The sequence below is a fragment of the Taudactylus pleione genome, unplaced genomic scaffold (genome assembly GCF_031769625.1).
Source record: "Taudactylus pleione unplaced genomic scaffold, aTauple2 ptg000138l, whole genome shotgun sequence".
Lineage (NCBI taxonomy): Eukaryota > Metazoa > Chordata > Amphibia > Anura > Myobatrachidae > Taudactylus > Taudactylus pleione.
Window position 1 is genome coordinate 4725973 of NW_028284540.1, and position 19214 is coordinate 4745186.

Here is a 19214-nt window from a genome sequence, read left to right on the forward strand (position 1 = left end):
CGGACAGCCGCGAGTGGGTCTGAATCAGGCCCTATGTTAGCTTGGGATAACTGTTGCTCCATATGTATGTTGTGCTACATACAGTGTGCTGTTTCAATTTTTTGCAGGTTATTTTTATTTAATATATTTATCAAGGTAAGCTTTGTATTGAGCCTTTTAAAATGTTTGCACCTTTGTTTTCGATACTATGAAAAGGAGAACCATGCCAGTTGCATTATTCTTCTGCACAGAACGTTCCACAGATTGATCTCTCCTTTCAAAGAGTACAATATAGTGGAACTACCTTCGAACAAAATGAAGTATCCTCCAGTAAATGTCCTTATCATTAAGTCATTTATCTTAACTTAATTTACATGAGTTGTTTGTTTTTTCCCCATTGCATCAGTTCAGATGCCAGTGCTAATAAAGGACTAAAAGGCAAATGCAAACTGATATGACTGATCTAGAGTCACTAATATCTTCCATGGGCACAAGTTTATCCTATATCTGGCTCTGTCTGACCTAATATACAAATGTAGATGTAATATGCACCTGCATATACCATACCTGTTAGCATGAAAGACAACCTTCTTTTGTGAATTCCCTGATATACTTTAGATGGAATCGATATGTAATGCCGCCGGATGTGATGCCGGTGAACTAAATACCAATGCTGGAAGACCAAACCTTCAGTATCCTGACTGGGGTTGATAATTACCATAACCCTCCCCTCTCCCCCCCAACCCTCCCCTAGTGGTGCCTAACCCTAACCTCCCCCCTGGTGAAGCCTAACCCTAACCCTCCTTCCTGCACCCTAAAACTAACCCTCCCGGGGGCTGCCTAACCCTGACATGCCCCCGGTGGCGCCTAACTCAAACCCCCCCCTTCCCATAACCTAACCCTAACCCTCCCCGGGGGTGCCTAAAACTATCCCCCCCCCCAGCATCAGGCCGCGACTAACAGCCCCTGATTACCTTCGTTCGGGATGCCGGGGGTCGGGATTTTGGCATCTGGCTAAAGATAGGAGTCGATATTTAGACGCCTATCTTTAGTACAGAGTCGGGCTTACAGCATCGGGTTTCCAACATCCGACATTCCGGACGATGGTAAATAAACTGCATCCCCTGCAGATGTATGTATACATTGCACACTTTCTGGAACTTTTCACTTCCCTTGTCAGTTCTCTGCATTGATTAGATATTATGTTAAATCTAACATTTATGGAGTAGATCTCTATGAGGAAGGGGAGAAAATGATTTTGGCACAATGAAAAAGTAGCTTTATAATGAGATTTTTGTCATTATTTTAAGTTTTTAATTAAGACATTGAAATGCTAATTAATTCACTTTCATCTATGATCATTATCAAATCTTAGTTTACATTAATATTGTAAATAGCTGATTCTAGAATCTGATTACAGTGCCTGCATCGAGTGCCTGCCTTGTGTTATTATCTTTAAATAGCTAGAAGGATTACCAGAAAGACAATTCAGTAATTGTAGATATTATTTATAAACTTGGAGAGACTCTGCTATCAAACAAGAATGTGTTGAATAAATTATTATCCCAAGAAGGTTAAAAGTGAATATATAATGATAGATTGGGTCTAATTTAGAATTTAACGTATGTCCGACTCCCAGCTGCAAAATCTGTTTAGATTTACTGTTCATGTGCAGTAAAGCAACGTGGATTTCGAACGATTTTGAAGATTTTATTACATCCCTACGAGAGGGCATGCAAGTTCTTTTCAACCTCTTCAGGAGTTGGGAGTCATGGTAATGTGTAATAGATAGATACATTTTACTTCAGTATCTGTAAATATATACGTGACAGGATGTCCTGGCAGTGCATAGAACCAAGAGAAAAATCAGCATTACTTTACATATCAGCCTTGGTTGTGTTCAGTACAGAAGCCACACATTTCCCTTCCATGTAGTTTGTTAACTAGCTGTATTTAATAGATACAGGTCTATAAATACTATATTAGTCAACTGAGTAGTATATTATAAAGTAAGTCATTACTTATCATCTGAGATAATGATTCTTTAAAGTTTAACCTTTTGAGTGTTCAGCTGTTGCGTATTGAACATATCAGCTATCAGCAATTTTTACACTGATTCAGGTTGTTTTACCATGGATAAAAACTTTGGAGTTTAGCAGAGATTTTTGTGACTTTTAACAGGAATAGAGTTCCTATTTAAGTACTCTTTCACATAGAGGACCATACCCTCATGGGTATTTACATTGGATTGCCTTTTTTGATTTGTAATGAGATGTATTTTTCTAGGGCATATTTTGTTTGGATTAGATTTCTATTACTTATTATTTTTTCTAACTTTCTAAACCTATTTATATGTTGTATAAAAGGTATTTGGTTCATATGTATACATTGTGGTGATTATATATCACCTATCTTGAACTTTTCAATTTCAATAAATGTGGACTTTAATATGATACTAACAGTCTTGTCACTTCAGTTATTATAAGAGACTACTGCGATTGCAATTTATCAAATATTGAGAACATTGTATGTAAAGGTTGTGCGCTGGGAGATATCTTGTGATTGTATTCTGTTAGCAAACTAGGGTTGGAGGATTCCCCATCAACTCCGATTAGCTGCCGTACCTCCATAGATTTTTTGGGGTACCTAGACAAACTCCAGTTTCACAACACATAAAATGTAATAAGTGATTTTTATGTGCAAAGCAGAAGACAGGCAGGGATGGCCATTGAATGATTAATAGATGGTCCCCATCGATTTTGCTGTTACATCAAAGGCAAGAAACCATTAACTGGAGAACCAGCAATGGTGTGCATCATTGATGAACATCCCTGAAGGCCAAATGGGGAAGTTGGGCATGGGCTGAGTGTCACAAAAGCAGAGCTAAGCAGCAGGGAAATCACAATAGATGGCATGGCAGAGCAGTCCACCAGGGGCAGGATAAGTGCTGTGAAACAAAAAAAAATAGCTAATTCTCTGTCATCATTGGTGGAAAACCATCAGTGCTACACCAAAATGTCAAATCATAAACCATCGATGACCGTCCCCAAAGACAGGAAGGTTCTGCTATGCTATATTCTCAGCTATATGGTCTATAAAAGGTGATATTGGTCAGTTTTGAGCAAGAAACACTACACATATTGTTATTTTACATAACAGAGATTTATCAAACCTTCTAAAGAGGGGAATTGGATGTGTTGCCAATAACAACCTGTCTAATTATATCTATCATTTTATAGAATGTACTAGATAAATGATAACTTCCTGTATAATCTGATTGGATACTATAGGCAACACCTCCACATCTCTCTAGAAGGTTTGATACATTTTCCCCTTAAGTACATTCACATCTCAGAATGGGATTCTTATGCCTTAAAGAAATGTTACTGGGTTACCTTCAACAGGGCCGACTGAACAGTTCCAAACACTTCCAAAAATATTTGAGGTGAACAAAATATGTGTATTGTCGGTTATCAATCCTACAAACTACCAAATGTGCTTAGTAACATGGTGTAAATAGTATAAATACAATATACCTATGCCAACACATCGGATACTTTAATTCATCAAGTTAGACTAAAAAATACAAATGTCAGGTTGCCAAAGGTTACAGTCTCTATTTGTAGTACTAAAATATGTTTAATACATTGTAAGTTGTGCATACATATATATATATATATATATACATATATATATATATGCACAGTATATATATATATATATATATATGTATGTATATATATATATATATATGGATTTATAGGCATGTTTTGAATAGAAATGTGGCCTTAATTATCTAACTTTTACACTCTGCTCTGAGAACGTATCATAATTCCTCTCTTCATCCATGCAATCCTGTCAATGGCTACTCAACTTAACATAAATTCACATTAGTGGCTTTAAAATGTCAAGGAAGCATTTGTCTAGAGTATTTTAAAAATACAGACTTTCTGCTTGAAGCTATATTGGCAATGGTAATTTAACTTTCTTAACTAATATATTTTCCCTCTCATTTGCATGAAGTGCCAGCGACACAGAAGACAGGTAACAAAGTGAGAAACAATTTCCTGGAATAAATTGGAAGCATTTTAGGAAAAAATGGCTAATTAAAGACAAAAGGTTCACTTTTATAGGGCAGGGCTTTCTAGTATTATATGTTAATAATATCACAAGTCTTATAAACCATCATAACCTTTAACCAGAGGCTCTCCAAGGTATAAGAAATGACAAGTCTCCACTTTGCAGGCCAGCTAAAGGCTACGACAGCTAGAGAGTAACAGGCTGCCTCAATATTATGGAGCACTATAAGTCCAGTATTGAGAAGCTCTAAATGGAGAAATGATTTAAACAGATATGTAATTAAAATTAAATATAATAGTTCACCTACCTATAAATTTTAATTTTGGGATTCTTAATTTATGTATACATTTACAAGTTGATCTAACATATATAGATATATTTATTGGTGCAATACTGAATGTAATTATTTGTTTAAATATTTTGCATCAAAAATAGGCTAACTCTCATTATATATATATATATCTATCATATATCTTCTCTCTGTAACAGTAATTTAAAACGAAGTACATCTGAAAAAAAATATACTGTATGTACATTGTAATTGTCAGGTGAAAGCTGAATGTGCACAATGTTTGGGACCTATCACATCTCAGTCATGTTCTATGTATATATTCTCTGCATCCAAATGTAAATGGCCAGGGTAGCAACCAATTCATGTCCTCTTTGTCAGGACCTATGGGAAAATGTGTTAATAATTTACTTGATCACTAATGACATTCCTTTTCTGGATGGTTTGATTTTATTTTTTAGTGGATGATTATATGTCAATTGTTAATAATATATTATGATGTTCTTAAAAATAATCATTTTCTTTAGTCTCTTAATGTTTCAGGCAAGTCCTTAGGTTGTCACAGCACAGCAATGCACCTGACAAAATTTTGCTTCTATCCATGAAAACACGCAAGATGACACACATATTCCTGGATAGGTGCAGCTAATTAGTTATTATTTGTAGTTGAAATGTCACACTTCCAGAACTAACATTTAATGGATTGAGAGTCAAGATAAGTGGAGAAAACTAACACTGTCATCAATGCTGTTGCTGCATAAATAAGCCTAACAAGTGGATGATGGACAAGGTGGACTATGAAGTAACTAAATAAAGAGAAACAGGTTTCATAATATTCTATTTATGTTATAACCATTATTGTCAGCAACACTTTCATCAGGATTTGAGCACAGGGACACCCTGCAATGTTTTGCATCAGGATCTGCTAGTATTAGCGCATCCTGACAGCAGATACCGCTCTGTTGTATCTTTCACTAAGGCTGGACTAGAGACTCTCATCCTCAGCTTCATTGCTACTGCACAACAAGGGGAGAAAGCAGATCTGCCTATTCATACAGTCATCTATAATAGTGGAACAGTATAGGGAATTGAGAATGAGAATAATTTTAGAATTGTCAGTGGTTCACATGTGTTCCACAAAAATTATACATTTAGACACACCAATGCTATTGCAGTGCTGTTCTTCTCCAATCCATCCTTCAGTCACTGTAAGGAGGGATATAAATACCTATCACCTGTGGTCTATGTATTTGCAGTGCAGTGAGTGACAACATAACATATGTCACAACTGTTCTGAGTTCGATTGGAGAACTCAATACTGTCCATGAAAAACTGTGAGGTATATCCCGCTCACTACTACCCTGGCAAATGTTCATGCTGCAATGAAAGGGTGAGGGGAGGAGTAGACAGTAAAGATTGCCTTAGTTCTTTTGAAGCATCAGAGGTTTTACCACACCTCCATCGCGATGTGTCCCTGTCCTTAGTACAGAATAGCCGGGCCCCATTTCACAGTCTGTCTATGGTGAGAAAGATGCAGAGTTGAGATGTATGGTATCAGGTTATAAGGTAAGGACTCACTGCCTCTTTCTCCCTGCTGAACTTATACCTGTAAACAATGTTAGTTATCATGGGAGGTTCTACCCTGGGAGTACAATGCTGTCCACCTGAACAGAAAGTGACCCTTTCACTTATGCAAGCTCTTCTATTTTCCAGCAATAACAAGTGATTCTAAAGAGTTCCCCTTTAATTCATAACTACCATGATGCGTAAAAATAAGGTCAATTCTATCTGTACCACTGTCAACTCCTTTTCTTTATACCTTTTGTTTGTATGCCTTCACTTGATTTTAAAATCAATTTAAAAAAATTATAATACAATAAAAATGAAAGCCACTAAGGACAATATTTGGGTTTTCAAGTATATTATCAAGTGTAAAATCTAGTATGGCCTAAACACCTTATACTTCCTAAATATTGTGTATGTACTTGGTTTAGCAGTGAACAAGCATCCCTAAATATGCAATATACCTGTAATGGCTTTTTGTTCCATTGCTATTTGCAGATGAAACATCATCTGAAAAATTTCACTTAGCGCCATAAAAATGAATAATCTATCATGGATATAATTTCTTCTTGTTGATGTAATTCTCACAAGTCACACATCAATAAAACTTTTAGAGGGTCAGACGCGTTGTTGAATCCCAAGCAGTTGCAGGTCACTTGAAACTGGAGAGGTGTCCTAGAAGCGGTTAAAGACTCGATCACTGTGTGGCACTTACAAAAATTGTAGAAATAAGACCATAGAAACTGAATCTGAAACCATGCGAGTGGGTGGATCCTATTCTGTCCAAGACGGAGGGTAGTCTGCTTACACTGCAGAAATAGCTGGCAATCTTTTGCCAAGAAGGAGGCAATGAGAAGTTTGCCACACACCTTAGTGCTCGGTTATTTCTTTCCAGAGGAATTTGCTGTAAAGAAAAAGCTAAAAAGAGAGAGGAAAAGAAGAAAGGTATAGAAATAAAGTCTTTCAAATAAAATACTCCTTTTTACACTCGCTGACTGTGTTCTGTAAGTCCATTTCATTCCTGAAAGAATAGGCTGTGTTTACTGGATACTCTTTTTCCTTGGATTGGTTTTTTCCATGTGTCTTTTTGTGTTGGTAAAGAATTTTTGTCATTATTGCAACAATGCAAAATATAATAAATATTGTTACTGCTATGACACCTATAGAGAAAGCAGAGAAAAAAAAGCATAAGTACTTCAACTAGGAGGGCTGGAAAGGGGGCAAATGCAATTGCACCCAGACTGATCGGAAGACAAACAACAGTCAAGAAAGTAAATGTTTGGTCAACAAATATTCCATATTTGTCAATAGAACAAGTTAAAAATTAAACACTTTAAGAAAAAGGATTTAAAAACTTTCAGAGCATAAATGAAAGAAGAATTGGTAAATCCATTTTGCTTTCACCTTTAGTCTATATCTCACTATTTTTCAATTTGAGGGTCTAAATTTTTTTGTTGTTTCCCTTTGTGAAGGCACAGATGGATAACAATTGGGGTGGTAAAAACAAAATGGAATCATACAAGCACACAAATAAATAAATTAAAGGATAAAAAAAACACAGAAAAGCAATACTTCAGGCAGGTGCTTGATTTTTTTCAATTTATATAATTAGTAACATATTTATTTAACTTGAGGCCATTTTATGCATAGAACATACTTCAAACAGGTATTTCCTAAAATCTCACCATGTAATAATTTCAGAATTTAAACCCAAATAAACTTGCCTGAGGCTTTGTAAGTCTATAAAGGTCTATGCGCTACCATTAGGCACCAGCTAAATATTGACTGACCTGTCAGGTCATCAAAGCAGCTGTGACATCTCTGCTGAATATTAATGTATATATACATTTTCAAGTGATTGCGGATGGAACCTGAACCAGGTGAAGGACTTGGCACTTTCATCACTGCTGACGAGTGCAGGAATTAATAAACTACGTGCAGTTATGGCCTTCTCACTACAGCTGCTATCAGATGACTGAAAGGTTACAACTCAACAGCACCACATTGATAGATAGCTTGTCTGGCTCAGGCTACAGGGAAAGATAAGCTGTTCTGAAAATGTCTAGTCTAGAACAAAGGCAATTAAAGAGATATATAACAGTGTCCAGGATTTAAAATGGAACAAACAGAATGGGCAGATCAGATCTGACGTTAATGAAACAAACAGACACAATCCTACCCTTTTCTGATATTTTCACAGCAAATAAAAAGTTACATTTACAGGGTCATTTACTGTGAAATAAGAATTCAGTGAACTTTATTTTATTACGCTTTACATTTGAACATATTGATTTGTAAAGCTTGGTATACCTTTTTATTTACTTGTTTCACTTTAAGATAGCAGAACATTAGCTAATATTGAGTATGATGACAAGTTTGGGCAACTTTGTATAATAAGACAGGTTTGGTAAGATATCTGGATACCTATCTGTGATAGATATATACAGTAGATCTTGTTTATTTTAGACAAATAGCTCAATTAGGCATCTGTTTCCATGCATGCCTAGCATTCTGACTGTCTCAAGCTGTAATACAGCTAAGCGCAGAGATACTATATGCTTACAAGTACCTTCTGTCTTTGTCTACAAGAATTGTCTACAAGTACCTTTTGTCTAATGACTTTTCTACAAATACTTTTTGTCTACAAGACATGTCTAAAAATACCTTCTGTCTACAAGACATGTCTAAAAGGGGATGTAATCATCATTCAGACATGTAAGATGCAGACGGTCAAAATACCGGCGCCGGAATCCTGACTGACAGCATCCCGAAGGTAAGTAACAGGGGTTAGGGGGAGGGTTAGGCACTAAGGAGGAAGGGTTAGGTTTAGGGTGCGGGGAAGGGGAGGTTAGGGTTAGGCATTAGGGGGGGATGTTAGGGTCAGGCACCAGGGACGGAGGGTTAGGGTAGGGGTTCCGGATTAGCGTTAGGAGTACTTAACATACGGTTGTTGGGATTCTGACTGTCGGGATGCCGCTGTAGGTATTCTGACAGGCGGCCTCCCCGACCGCCGGGATCCCATACCAAACCCATCTAAAAGTACCTTCTATCTATAAGACAAGTCTACAAGTACCTTCTGTCTACAAGATATGTCTACAAGTACCTTCTATCTAAAAGACATGTCCACAAGTACCTTCTGTCTACAAGACATGTCCACAAGTACCTTCTGTCTACAAGACAAGGCTACAAGTACCTTCTGTTTAAAAGACTTATCTACAAGTACCTTCTGTTTAAAAGACAAATCTAAAAGTACCTCTTGTCTACAAGTACTGTACCTTCTGTATACAATACATGTCTACATGTACCTTCTGTCTACAAGACATGTTTACAAGTACCTTCTGTCTACAAGTACCTTGTCTACAAGACATGTTTACAAGTACCTTCTGTCTATGAAATACAGTATGTCTAAAAGTACCTTCTGTCTACAAAACATGTCTACAAGTAACTTTAGTATATAAGACATGTTTACATGTACCTTATAGCTACAAGAACTAAGAGGGTTCAAGGTTCAGAGATGAGCACCTTTATTCATATGTGTATCTACTGTATAATAAATGTGCAATGTCTAGGGGGGCCATGCTGCACACCATTCACCCGTATCTCTGGAGTACCGCATTGGCTGGCACTGCAACCAGTAATCACTGGGAAAATGGTGCAGTGGACATTTTACCAGAGATTTGCGCAAGCGCAGTAGAGAGATCTTCGGGAACATAATATGGGAGCCATGTTCCCGAAAACCTTCACATGCGCTGTAGATTCTGGCACAAAGCCAGAGTCTACTGTGCTGCCAGAGAGGAGGTTGCACACAACCCCCTCCTCTCTTAAACCACCTTTGCCTTTATTACTGTATTATATCCCCTCATGCTTAGGGTTTTCCTGCTATGGTGGAATCTGACCAAGGCTGACTAGTATTGGCAATTGGTAATTGAGGAGGGGAGCATGATGCTTTTGTTTTTTTATTTTGCAACTTTTTCTTTTTTGAATTGTTTGATTACAAAAGAAATTTTTAGCGATTTTCACTTTTTGAACTCAAATTCTCTTGAATCACAATTTTGAGGCTTCATTCAAACCAGAAACAAAAAAGGTATCCCCCAGCACTCAGAATGATATCAGCAATAAGACTTGAAAAACTACATGGTGGAAGATAAATCAGAGATCTTAGTTGTATATATTTGCAAAGATATGTGTAAGCCTCCAGGCCACGTCATGGCATCTCTGATACTGGAGGTTTTATTCAAACCTACTGGTTTTCTTTTTTGCAATGATGCTTTATTTTTCAATGAAATTAGATGTTTCGATTTACTTGGACACCTGTCTTCTTATAGCTATAAAGACAAATATAATATTGTTTTTGCAAAGCAAATTATCAAATAACAGATCACCTCCAATGACAACAGGACCACTTCTCATTTCATTTGTTAGAGGCTCCCGGTCATCCGTCTTCTCTAAAGGATCTAGAAAACAAAAATGATTAAAAAAGTAATTAATCAATGAACTAATAAATAAGAAAAAATTTAAAAGATGAGCTACTTAAACAATCAGCTGCATATTCTGAACGTCCATGTCAATAATGAAATCTTTTTAGGAAAAGTCAATAGAGATGAAAGTTTCAACTGTATGAGTACATCGTCTGGTCTGATAGTGAGTTCAGTACAAGACATTGCTATCTGATAGTACGTGTCCACTGTTCATAAACACAGACGCCCTTCGAATTCGGCAGTTACTGGAAAACACTATAATGAGCACGTAGGTGCATTTTGACATAATATTCACAAATTCATATTCACATTCTTTCTCCTCACAGCAGTTCAGCTTAATCCTTGCAAAGTCTTTTGTGAGATTTATATCTGTCAGTGTAATTACTGATGTACAGCATATTTATGCATAATTATGTAGCTTTGTCTTTCACCAACTAACCTCTGCAGTTTGCCTGCCAGCTGTATTTCCAAGCAAAATATCCCTCCCTCCTACTTACTATTCTCATCCCACACTCATAAAAGCACTTTGCCAGTATGTGAGTCTCTCATTAAATCTAGTAACTGTCTATTATCAGTATTGCTCATTGTATCAATGCATCACTGTACAATGAGCGGAGTTGGGTTTATAATGTTTGGTTTTAGAAATGCGCCAATAAAAACTGATGAGCATTTGCAAATGGTATCCATTACTAAATGCATTAACTGTTACTGGCGGCAATTACATAGAACAGTTAGGAATTACTCATTTGCATAGATAGCTATACTATTTGGTAACTTACAAAAAAGCATCTAAGTAATCAATTCAATCCCCTGCTTTTGACAAAAGAATGATCATTTTCAGCCTAACAGATAAAGCAATTAGTAGTAAATAAGATGCATGGACAAAGTAAAAATGAAGATCATATCACTGACTGCAGGATATACTTATAAATGGGCCTGAATCTGAGTTGTATGCCCACCCAATGGTTTGCTTACAACTCAAATGGTGGCCAATTGGCGCATGCACAAGAACTGTACTGCACATGTGCTGATCGGTGTCTGTCACAATGGTCTCAGTGCTCCCTAAGTCACAGCACCATTGACATGCTGTAGCCATTTTGGGGTGGGCATAGGACAGTGTCCCAGAAAGTGGGGGCACATTGGCCATGTTCTCTGGGCACACTGAGCCCAGGGGCTGCATATTCCAGCTTCACTGGCCCCGGCGGTGTGAATGTCATGCTCATCATCAGTAACCTGAGAGTTACACAGATGGCCGCTGTTCACACAATTTACACCAGATGCCTCATGCAGCATTAGCATAAGTTTGCGGTTACAGCTGCCACTGCTCATCATGCAACTGTGAATCAGGACCAATTATCCCAGTTTGGAAAATGTAAACAAATTATATCCCACCAAATCATCCTAATTACAACTGATATGCATATACCATGCACGTTTGAGTGTAGACACACCCATTTTCACCTCGCTAAGTCAAGGTTTGTCTATATCTTCTTAGGTTTACATTTTCGAGAACTAAAGTGGATCCATTATCTAAATATAGAGGAAGCATCCAGTATTCAGTAATCAATATCACTAGATCCTGTTGTCATGATCATACATGCTCTAGAAGAATGCAAATAGACTCAACAAGTTCTACCAGGTAAGACACAGCAGGAGCGGTTTGTCAAAACTAATTTCCTGCTCAAAAAAATGAAATGAATTTGCATATAGCATGCTCTCCGCCCATTTCTTCTCTGCAGCCAATCCTCTGCAATCAGGGAGCATATAAGGCTGTAGCCAACTTCACTAGTTGAATGATTTCTGTGGCATTGCACGCTGTCACTGATTGCTTTGCCTTTCTAACTGACTATCTGGACCTAGACCCTTGGCTTTGTCTAACAATGTCTGTTATTCCCTGGCTTCATCTAACAATGTCTGTTATTCCCTGGCTTCATCTAACAATGTCTGTTTTCCCCTGGCTTCATTCCTCATGTTGTCCCTTGGTCACCTTATTCTGTATTAAATGGTAACGTGTGCAGCCAGATATCATATGATATCCTGTGGCACATATAAATTGAATACGTCCCTATAAGTCTGATATAAATAGTCTCTGCAGAGCTTTTTCTTCAAATAGTCACGCAATCAAAAATGATTTTGCTTAATCAAAGTCACCATGCTGGGAACTGAAACTGGAATAATTCCTGACAGGTGAAATAAGACTTCTACCTGAAATAAGTTGTTAATGCAATCTGTCAGATTGGTTGTGAATAAATTACCTTTCATAGCAAGATCTGTAACCATGCAAAAATTGTAGAATTCAATGATTGTCTCCATTGTTGCATAGGTTGCTAAGGAAGGTCAGTTATACCCCTTTCAGACATTCAGCAAACACCCGGGGTTTTGGCTGTGAATGTGCATCAACCCAGGTTTTTGATATGTGAACGACCCAGGTCGAAGTCCTGGGTCCACGACCATGCTCTGTTCCTCTGCTTTTCCCGTGGGTGACCCGGGTCGCCTCTAGTGTGAACGCATCCAACCTGGGTTTTTAGACCTGTGTTTTCCAAAAACTTTCTCATTGGCTGTTTGGGGCGCCTGCAGATGACATCAACCTCAGGTGCTCGGACCACATGACTGTAGAGCAAACTAATATAAGTGTGTATTATTTTTGCTCAACATTTTTATGTGAAAATGTTGTCTTTGTACAGGCCGAAACTTTCTAGAGGCTATAGTCATTTTTATAATTTTCTTATATTGTGATATAAAAAAAATATTGGTTTTCAATAAAAAAAATTTTTTAAACAAACAAACAAACTAATACCCCTTTTAGGTATAAGAGGTATTAGTGACCTTTAATCTAAAAATGCTAATTTTATATTATGTCATTACTGTGAACAAAAAACAAAGAGTCCTCTTTAAATCCACACCAAATTCCAGGGCAGGCTCAGATTCAGTGTGAACGTATCCGACTCAGGAATTTCATGGGTTTCTGGTGAAGTGTGAATGGGGGTCTCAGACTAAGACCTGGGAATTTCCTGTTTCCTGGGTTGACAGACCTGGGAATTACCTGTGTATTTCCCCTGGTCATATGTCTGAAAGGGGTATTAATCACAATATATACCACATTGAAGCAAGAGTGTGATTCAGAGGTTTTAGCAGACAGAGGGCCTGATTCAGCAAGGATCACACGCAATTGCCAGATTATTTTGCACTGCGCATGCGTACACATTGCAGTGCGCGTGCATGAACCAGCCCCATTGCAGTGATTGACAGGAAGTGCATTTGCCGGTGGTGATGAGGGGGGGGGGGGCGAACGTAGGAGTGCCAGTGTGGTTCAATGCTGTTGCATGGACGTGCATAAATTATCCACTGCAAAACCCTTCGCAGCCTGAGGCCTTGTAGCGTGTGCAGAAGTTAGCAATTCCTGAGTGAGGTCTGACCTGCCTTAACTGTGCATATGGGTCCGATGTTACTTGATGTTACTGATTATTTCGCTATATTGCCAAAGTATACGGATGTGGGGTAAATTTACTAAAGTGAGAGTTTTTAGAAGTGGAGATGTTGCCCTTAGCAACCAATCAGATTCTAGCTAAAATCTTCTAGAATATGCTAGTTAAATGTTAAGTAGAATCTGATTGGTTGCTATGGGCTATTATAATTAGGAAAATAGGGGACTGGACTGAACACCCTAATTTAGACATAATAAGAGGTGCTACAATGCTGAGACTTTTAGTGGCATGCAGAAAAAAAAAGAAATTGCAGGTGCACGCACTGAGCACTAAGAATACTGATAATCAAAACTTTTATAATAAACTCTAGCAATTAACATGATTAACCAAGTTTATTATACAAGTTTTGATTATCAGTATTGTCAGTGCTTAAAGTTTGCACCTGCATTTTCTTTTTTTCCCCATTGTACTACAAGTCTCAGTATAGTTGTTATTATGTCTAAAATTAGGGTGTACAGTCCAGCAACCCTTTTTCCTCTGTACATTATGTGTGTATTCAATGCCCACTTGAAGGTGAGACACCTTCTGCCTGGGCTAGCACCTTTCCCACCTGCCCCAGGTGATTTTAATTAGTCCTTGCAATACTTATTTAAGGTAAGCTCTTGATAATTTTATATAATGTGTCAGTATTAGGGATCTTAGGGACAAATCTTATGGAGTTCAGCTTGATATAGTGCATACATTTTTGGCCTATCACGTACAGTATTAAGAACTTCATTTTAAAATCATGTTAATTATTAGAGTTTATTATAAACGTTTTGATCATCAGTATTCTGAGTACGTGGAGTGTGCACCTGCATTTTTTTTCCTGCATGAAACAATAATTATTATTAAGTTCAGGATGCATACTGTACATATTCATCATTTGGATATCCAGGAAGCTCTTCTGTTATACGTAATAGTGAAATTATGTATGATATGGTACTGTAAATGTATTTGTGTATGTATTTCTCCCAAACAACGATGGCTTCACAAAGGAAGCCCTTTAACAAATCCAAAATGTTGTTTCATACAGATGTCAAATCTCTCAAAGTAGAAATGAATAATAATATTAGTGCCCATCAGTCAGGCTAGAAGAAGTCCCACAGAGGTAGCTCCTGAGAGTTATGCAAGCCAGCCCCACAAATCTTCTAACCTTCTACTTCAAAAAGTCAGATCCATTAATGAAGGAGTTGATCTGCTACTATCCATTGTAGGATTTGGAAATTATGAAATATGTGTAACCAGAAATGGAATGAATTGGGAAAAAGTCTCCCACAACCATGCTGCTCTATTACTGAGAGTAAATTGCACACGCTAGTCACATAACTCTTTTAATTGAAAATTAGACATCTTATCCCTTGGGATCTGACCAGAGTGCTAAAAAAAATGTCCTCATTATTGTATGGTCATTAGAGATTTTCCAGTTCCATGTCTGAGAGTGGGCTTTGCAGTAAATTATGTACCTTACTGCATAAATGAACATGGGTCATGACCGTAGAGAAACGATGAATGACATTACACGTACCTGAGGAGGAGTAGATTGTGGTGATCGTACTAAGATCACTCTCTGTGATGGATCCGCAGCTGTATTCAGACAGAGAACCAATGGTTCTAACTGGTGCTATACTGGGGTGTCGAAGTGCTGCCTTAAGAGGTGCCACCTGGTTATACTGGACAGAGGATAGACATCCGACAAAACCAAATGAATTTGATCTAGAGATCTCTGGATCAAGCGCTGGATTATCTGTAGGAAAAATGAGACAAAACAATGACTTGGAGTTTTGCAAAACAAATAATAATAGTGACAGATGTCGGATAAAAGCTACGCTGGTGATTTGTGCATCTATTTATATCTAAATATCAGATCTAAATAATGTTTCTCAGACTTGTATATTCTTTTTGTCTCATTATAAACTACACTTTATATTCATATTCTAATCTAATCAAAGTTATTATGGAATGTCTACAAAATAAATAAAAAAGAATTAGAAAGTTTGGCCCAAGAGACATCTTAACATTTCATAAAACTTTCAAAAATACTCTTAATATTGCCTGCAATATCATTGTAACTATTATTATTACGTGTAATAACATCTCTAATGTGATATAGGTCACATAGCTGGACAGTTTTATTTTTTAGAACTCATTATTGAAATCACCAAGGGAAGCTGAATATAATAATGTACTGAGTGCCTGATTCAGACTCCATACTGATATTTACGCTGTTGGGTGATGTTTTTTATACTGCACATGCGTATACGTCACACTGCACATGTGCCATTATGGTCTTGCGACGACGGTCACAGGGAGGATTTATTTGCAATGTAATGGACAGACAGGGGCCATTTGTGGGAGGTGATGACTCAAGCGCAGGCATTTTTCAACTGTTCTTAGGGCATGTCTCAGCCTGCATCTCTGATTTTGTATGCAGTTGTGATGGCTCCGGCATCTCAGTTCTGTGTAATCATAGGGGGATATTCATTTGAATCACCAATGTTCCCTTAAAAGGTAGGTCTTTTATTCAACCAGATAGTGCACATAGACCTTGATCACAATAATTTATTGTAGATCAATGCAACAAGGACAAAAATCCTTGTGATAGCGCTGAAGTATCAAAGTAGCAAAACACTTACTATCCTACAACATACTAGTGACAGTGCATAAGCGCAAAAGGGGTAAATAAGTAGATACGCATTACTCCATCTCTTTTCAAGAGACATTATTAATAAATTGACTTTTACTATTTATGTTTGTTTGTCTAGAACTACCTAATTTATTTTTACTCTCACAACAAAAGCTAAGTTTTACATTTTCTATTACCACAAGTGTACCCCACAAAGAGTCTTATGTCTTTTTCTCATATAATTATAACCGTAGGGTTACTCAGTAGTTTGATGATCAAATGATGTGCGACCGGCTGGGCAGATCTGAGATGTCGCAGGTGGTGGCCTCATTAAAAGTCCCGGTGAGTGCGTCATTTGCATATTTTCCCCCAGCCGCCATGGACAATGATGCAGCAGCGGTGCCATTTGCCTCTATCTCTTAATCAGGCCCAAAGTGCAGTGATCATACACATTTTCTTATTATTCTACAAAGCTATTGTGGTGAGGAATTATTTTTTAATTAAATTAATAGCAGGGCTTACAAAAGCTTGTGACGATACCTGGCTGAGTAGCTTTGCGCCTCCCAGTGCACTACTCAGCTGGCATGCATAGACTGCAGCATGCCACAAGGTAATGCCCCCTTAACTAGCGGCACACCCCCCTGTGAGGCATGTCCACGCCCTTTTCCATGACTGATAAATAAATATAGTTACCAAAACAGGAAACAGCACTCATATAAAGTAACAGAATTAATCGCTGGATATGTGTGACCCAACTAAAAATTATTAATTGTGTATGACCACATGGGCAAAAATGTTTAACTTGTCGTTACACACAGTCTATATTTTTGACTTGGGTCACACGCATCCAGTGATTAATACTATTATTTATTTGAGCACTGTTTCCTGTTTTGGTTTCTTTGTTCCTACTATGTAGACTGGTATCCCAACAAAATTGCAACTTTTAAAAAAAATTATTTTATTTTTCATTCTTATTCTACTCTTTACACATCAGAGTCAGTGGCATAACATGTGGGGGTCAAGTGGTGCCGCTGCCGCAGTCCAAGGCACGTGCGGTCCGCGCCACTACACATTAAAACAAACATGCCGCCGGCACCCCTGCACTGCCAACACTGTCAGCACACATGCACTGAGGACACCGCTGGCACCACTGCTTTGCCAATACCCTGCACTGAGGACACTGCCAGCACCTCTGCACTCCCCAGGTACTGAGGACACCGTCAGCAACCCCACACTGCCGACCAGGGGCTGGCTAGCAACTTTCAGCCTGGGGGGCAAACACAGTCAAGTGGCCCTGGCTTTTCTACCATCACTTTGTGAAGCATTCAGGAGCTTGGACCCGATAGGGTAATGCCTGAACACACCATCACAGTAAAACCCTGTCCCCACCCTCCCGCTGGCATTATTAGATAAACGCTCAGGGGGAGGGAAGGGGCACGGCAATGCAGCACACTCTACTTATATATACACACACCTGGGTAATATTGGGGCAATAAATTATAATTATCAGCATTAGGAACCGATAATTAATAAAAATGCCGCTTTGGGGCCCATATTAATGTATATATATATATATATATATATATATATATACTAACATTATATATATCCCTCACACAGTTCCCCCCCAACAGTACCCCTGGCAAAGGGACTGCCCTCCTCCATATTTTCAGAAGAATTACATCCTCTACTTATATTGTTTAAAACTAAAAAACTTAAAAGATATTAATTAATATAAAAAGTACCCACCTTCACTGACTAGTTTCTGCCTAGGGGGGAGGACACAATGACATCCGAAGCTCCCCTACCTGCAAGCATCGCTCCCAGTCACCACAAGCAGTACACTTAGCTGCTCAGTCTCTGTCTCACTGTCAGTATGTGTTACTCAAAAGTTGTGATCCTTGTGGACAGCATCAGAGACAGTAACAGCACCTGCCAAGATCACGGCGGTGCCAGAAGTGCAACTTTGAGTAATTTACACTAAGGGCTCCCCATCCCATACTGTGCTCCCCTTCCCCCCTCCACATCCCATACTGTGCTCCCCTTCCCCCCTCCACATCCCATACTGTGCTCCCCTTCTAAATTCAGCTCCCACATTGTGCTTCCCTTCCTCTATCCCACACTGTGTGCTCCCTTGTTTCCCCTCCACAATCAACACTATATTCTGTGCTTCCCTTCCCCCTCCACATTGATCTCACATTTTGTGCTCCACAGGACTAGATGCCCCCCCCCCAGCATTAGTTACTTTAAGTAACTTACTAAAGGCGCACATCCACTAAACAATACGCTCCATGAGCAATGTCGTTTAGTGTGTTCCCGGCAGGGGTGTGCTCAATGTCGTTAACACCATTGAGCATACACTGATATTGTGTACAATATCGTTCAGTGCCGATCCTGCAACAACTTGACAATAACATAAGGTTGGCCAGCAGGTTCGGGGGATGAGCGATGTTGTCAACGACCAGCTGGAGTGCGCATCGCTGGTCGTTGACGGTATATCCACTGCACAATATTGTGGATGATGAACGACAACAATATCGTTATCGTTCAAATTGTCCAACTTATCGTGTAGTGGAAAGGTGCTCCCGGGCAGTCTTGTTCTCTGAGTGCAGCTGGCTCCTCTGACTCTGTCAGTATCATTGACAACCCACTACCAGACAACATCGCATGGCAGCACGGTCATTGCCAAGATGCTAAAGTGCGGGGTGCCGGCCTGGTATTCCAAAAGTGGAAGT

At 38.6% G+C, this 19214-nt stretch overlaps 1 protein-coding gene across 1 annotated transcript in view; it reads right to left on the minus strand.

The window, feature by feature from the left end:
* Positions 1-6450: 6450 nt before the first annotated feature.
* CNTNAP5 (contactin associated protein family member 5) overlaps positions 6451-19214 on the minus strand; it is a 621635-nt gene continuing 608871 nt past the window's right edge. The window contains exons 22-24 of the mRNA XM_088473678.1: positions 15382-15600; positions 10294-10365; positions 6451-7071 (exon numbers count right to left, since the gene is read on the minus strand). Coding sequence (XP_088329804.1) covers positions 6875-7071; positions 10294-10365; positions 15382-15600 — 488 coding nt within the window. The 3' untranslated portion in view covers positions 6451-6874. The remainder of the gene's footprint in view (positions 7072-10293; positions 10366-15381; positions 15601-19214) is intronic.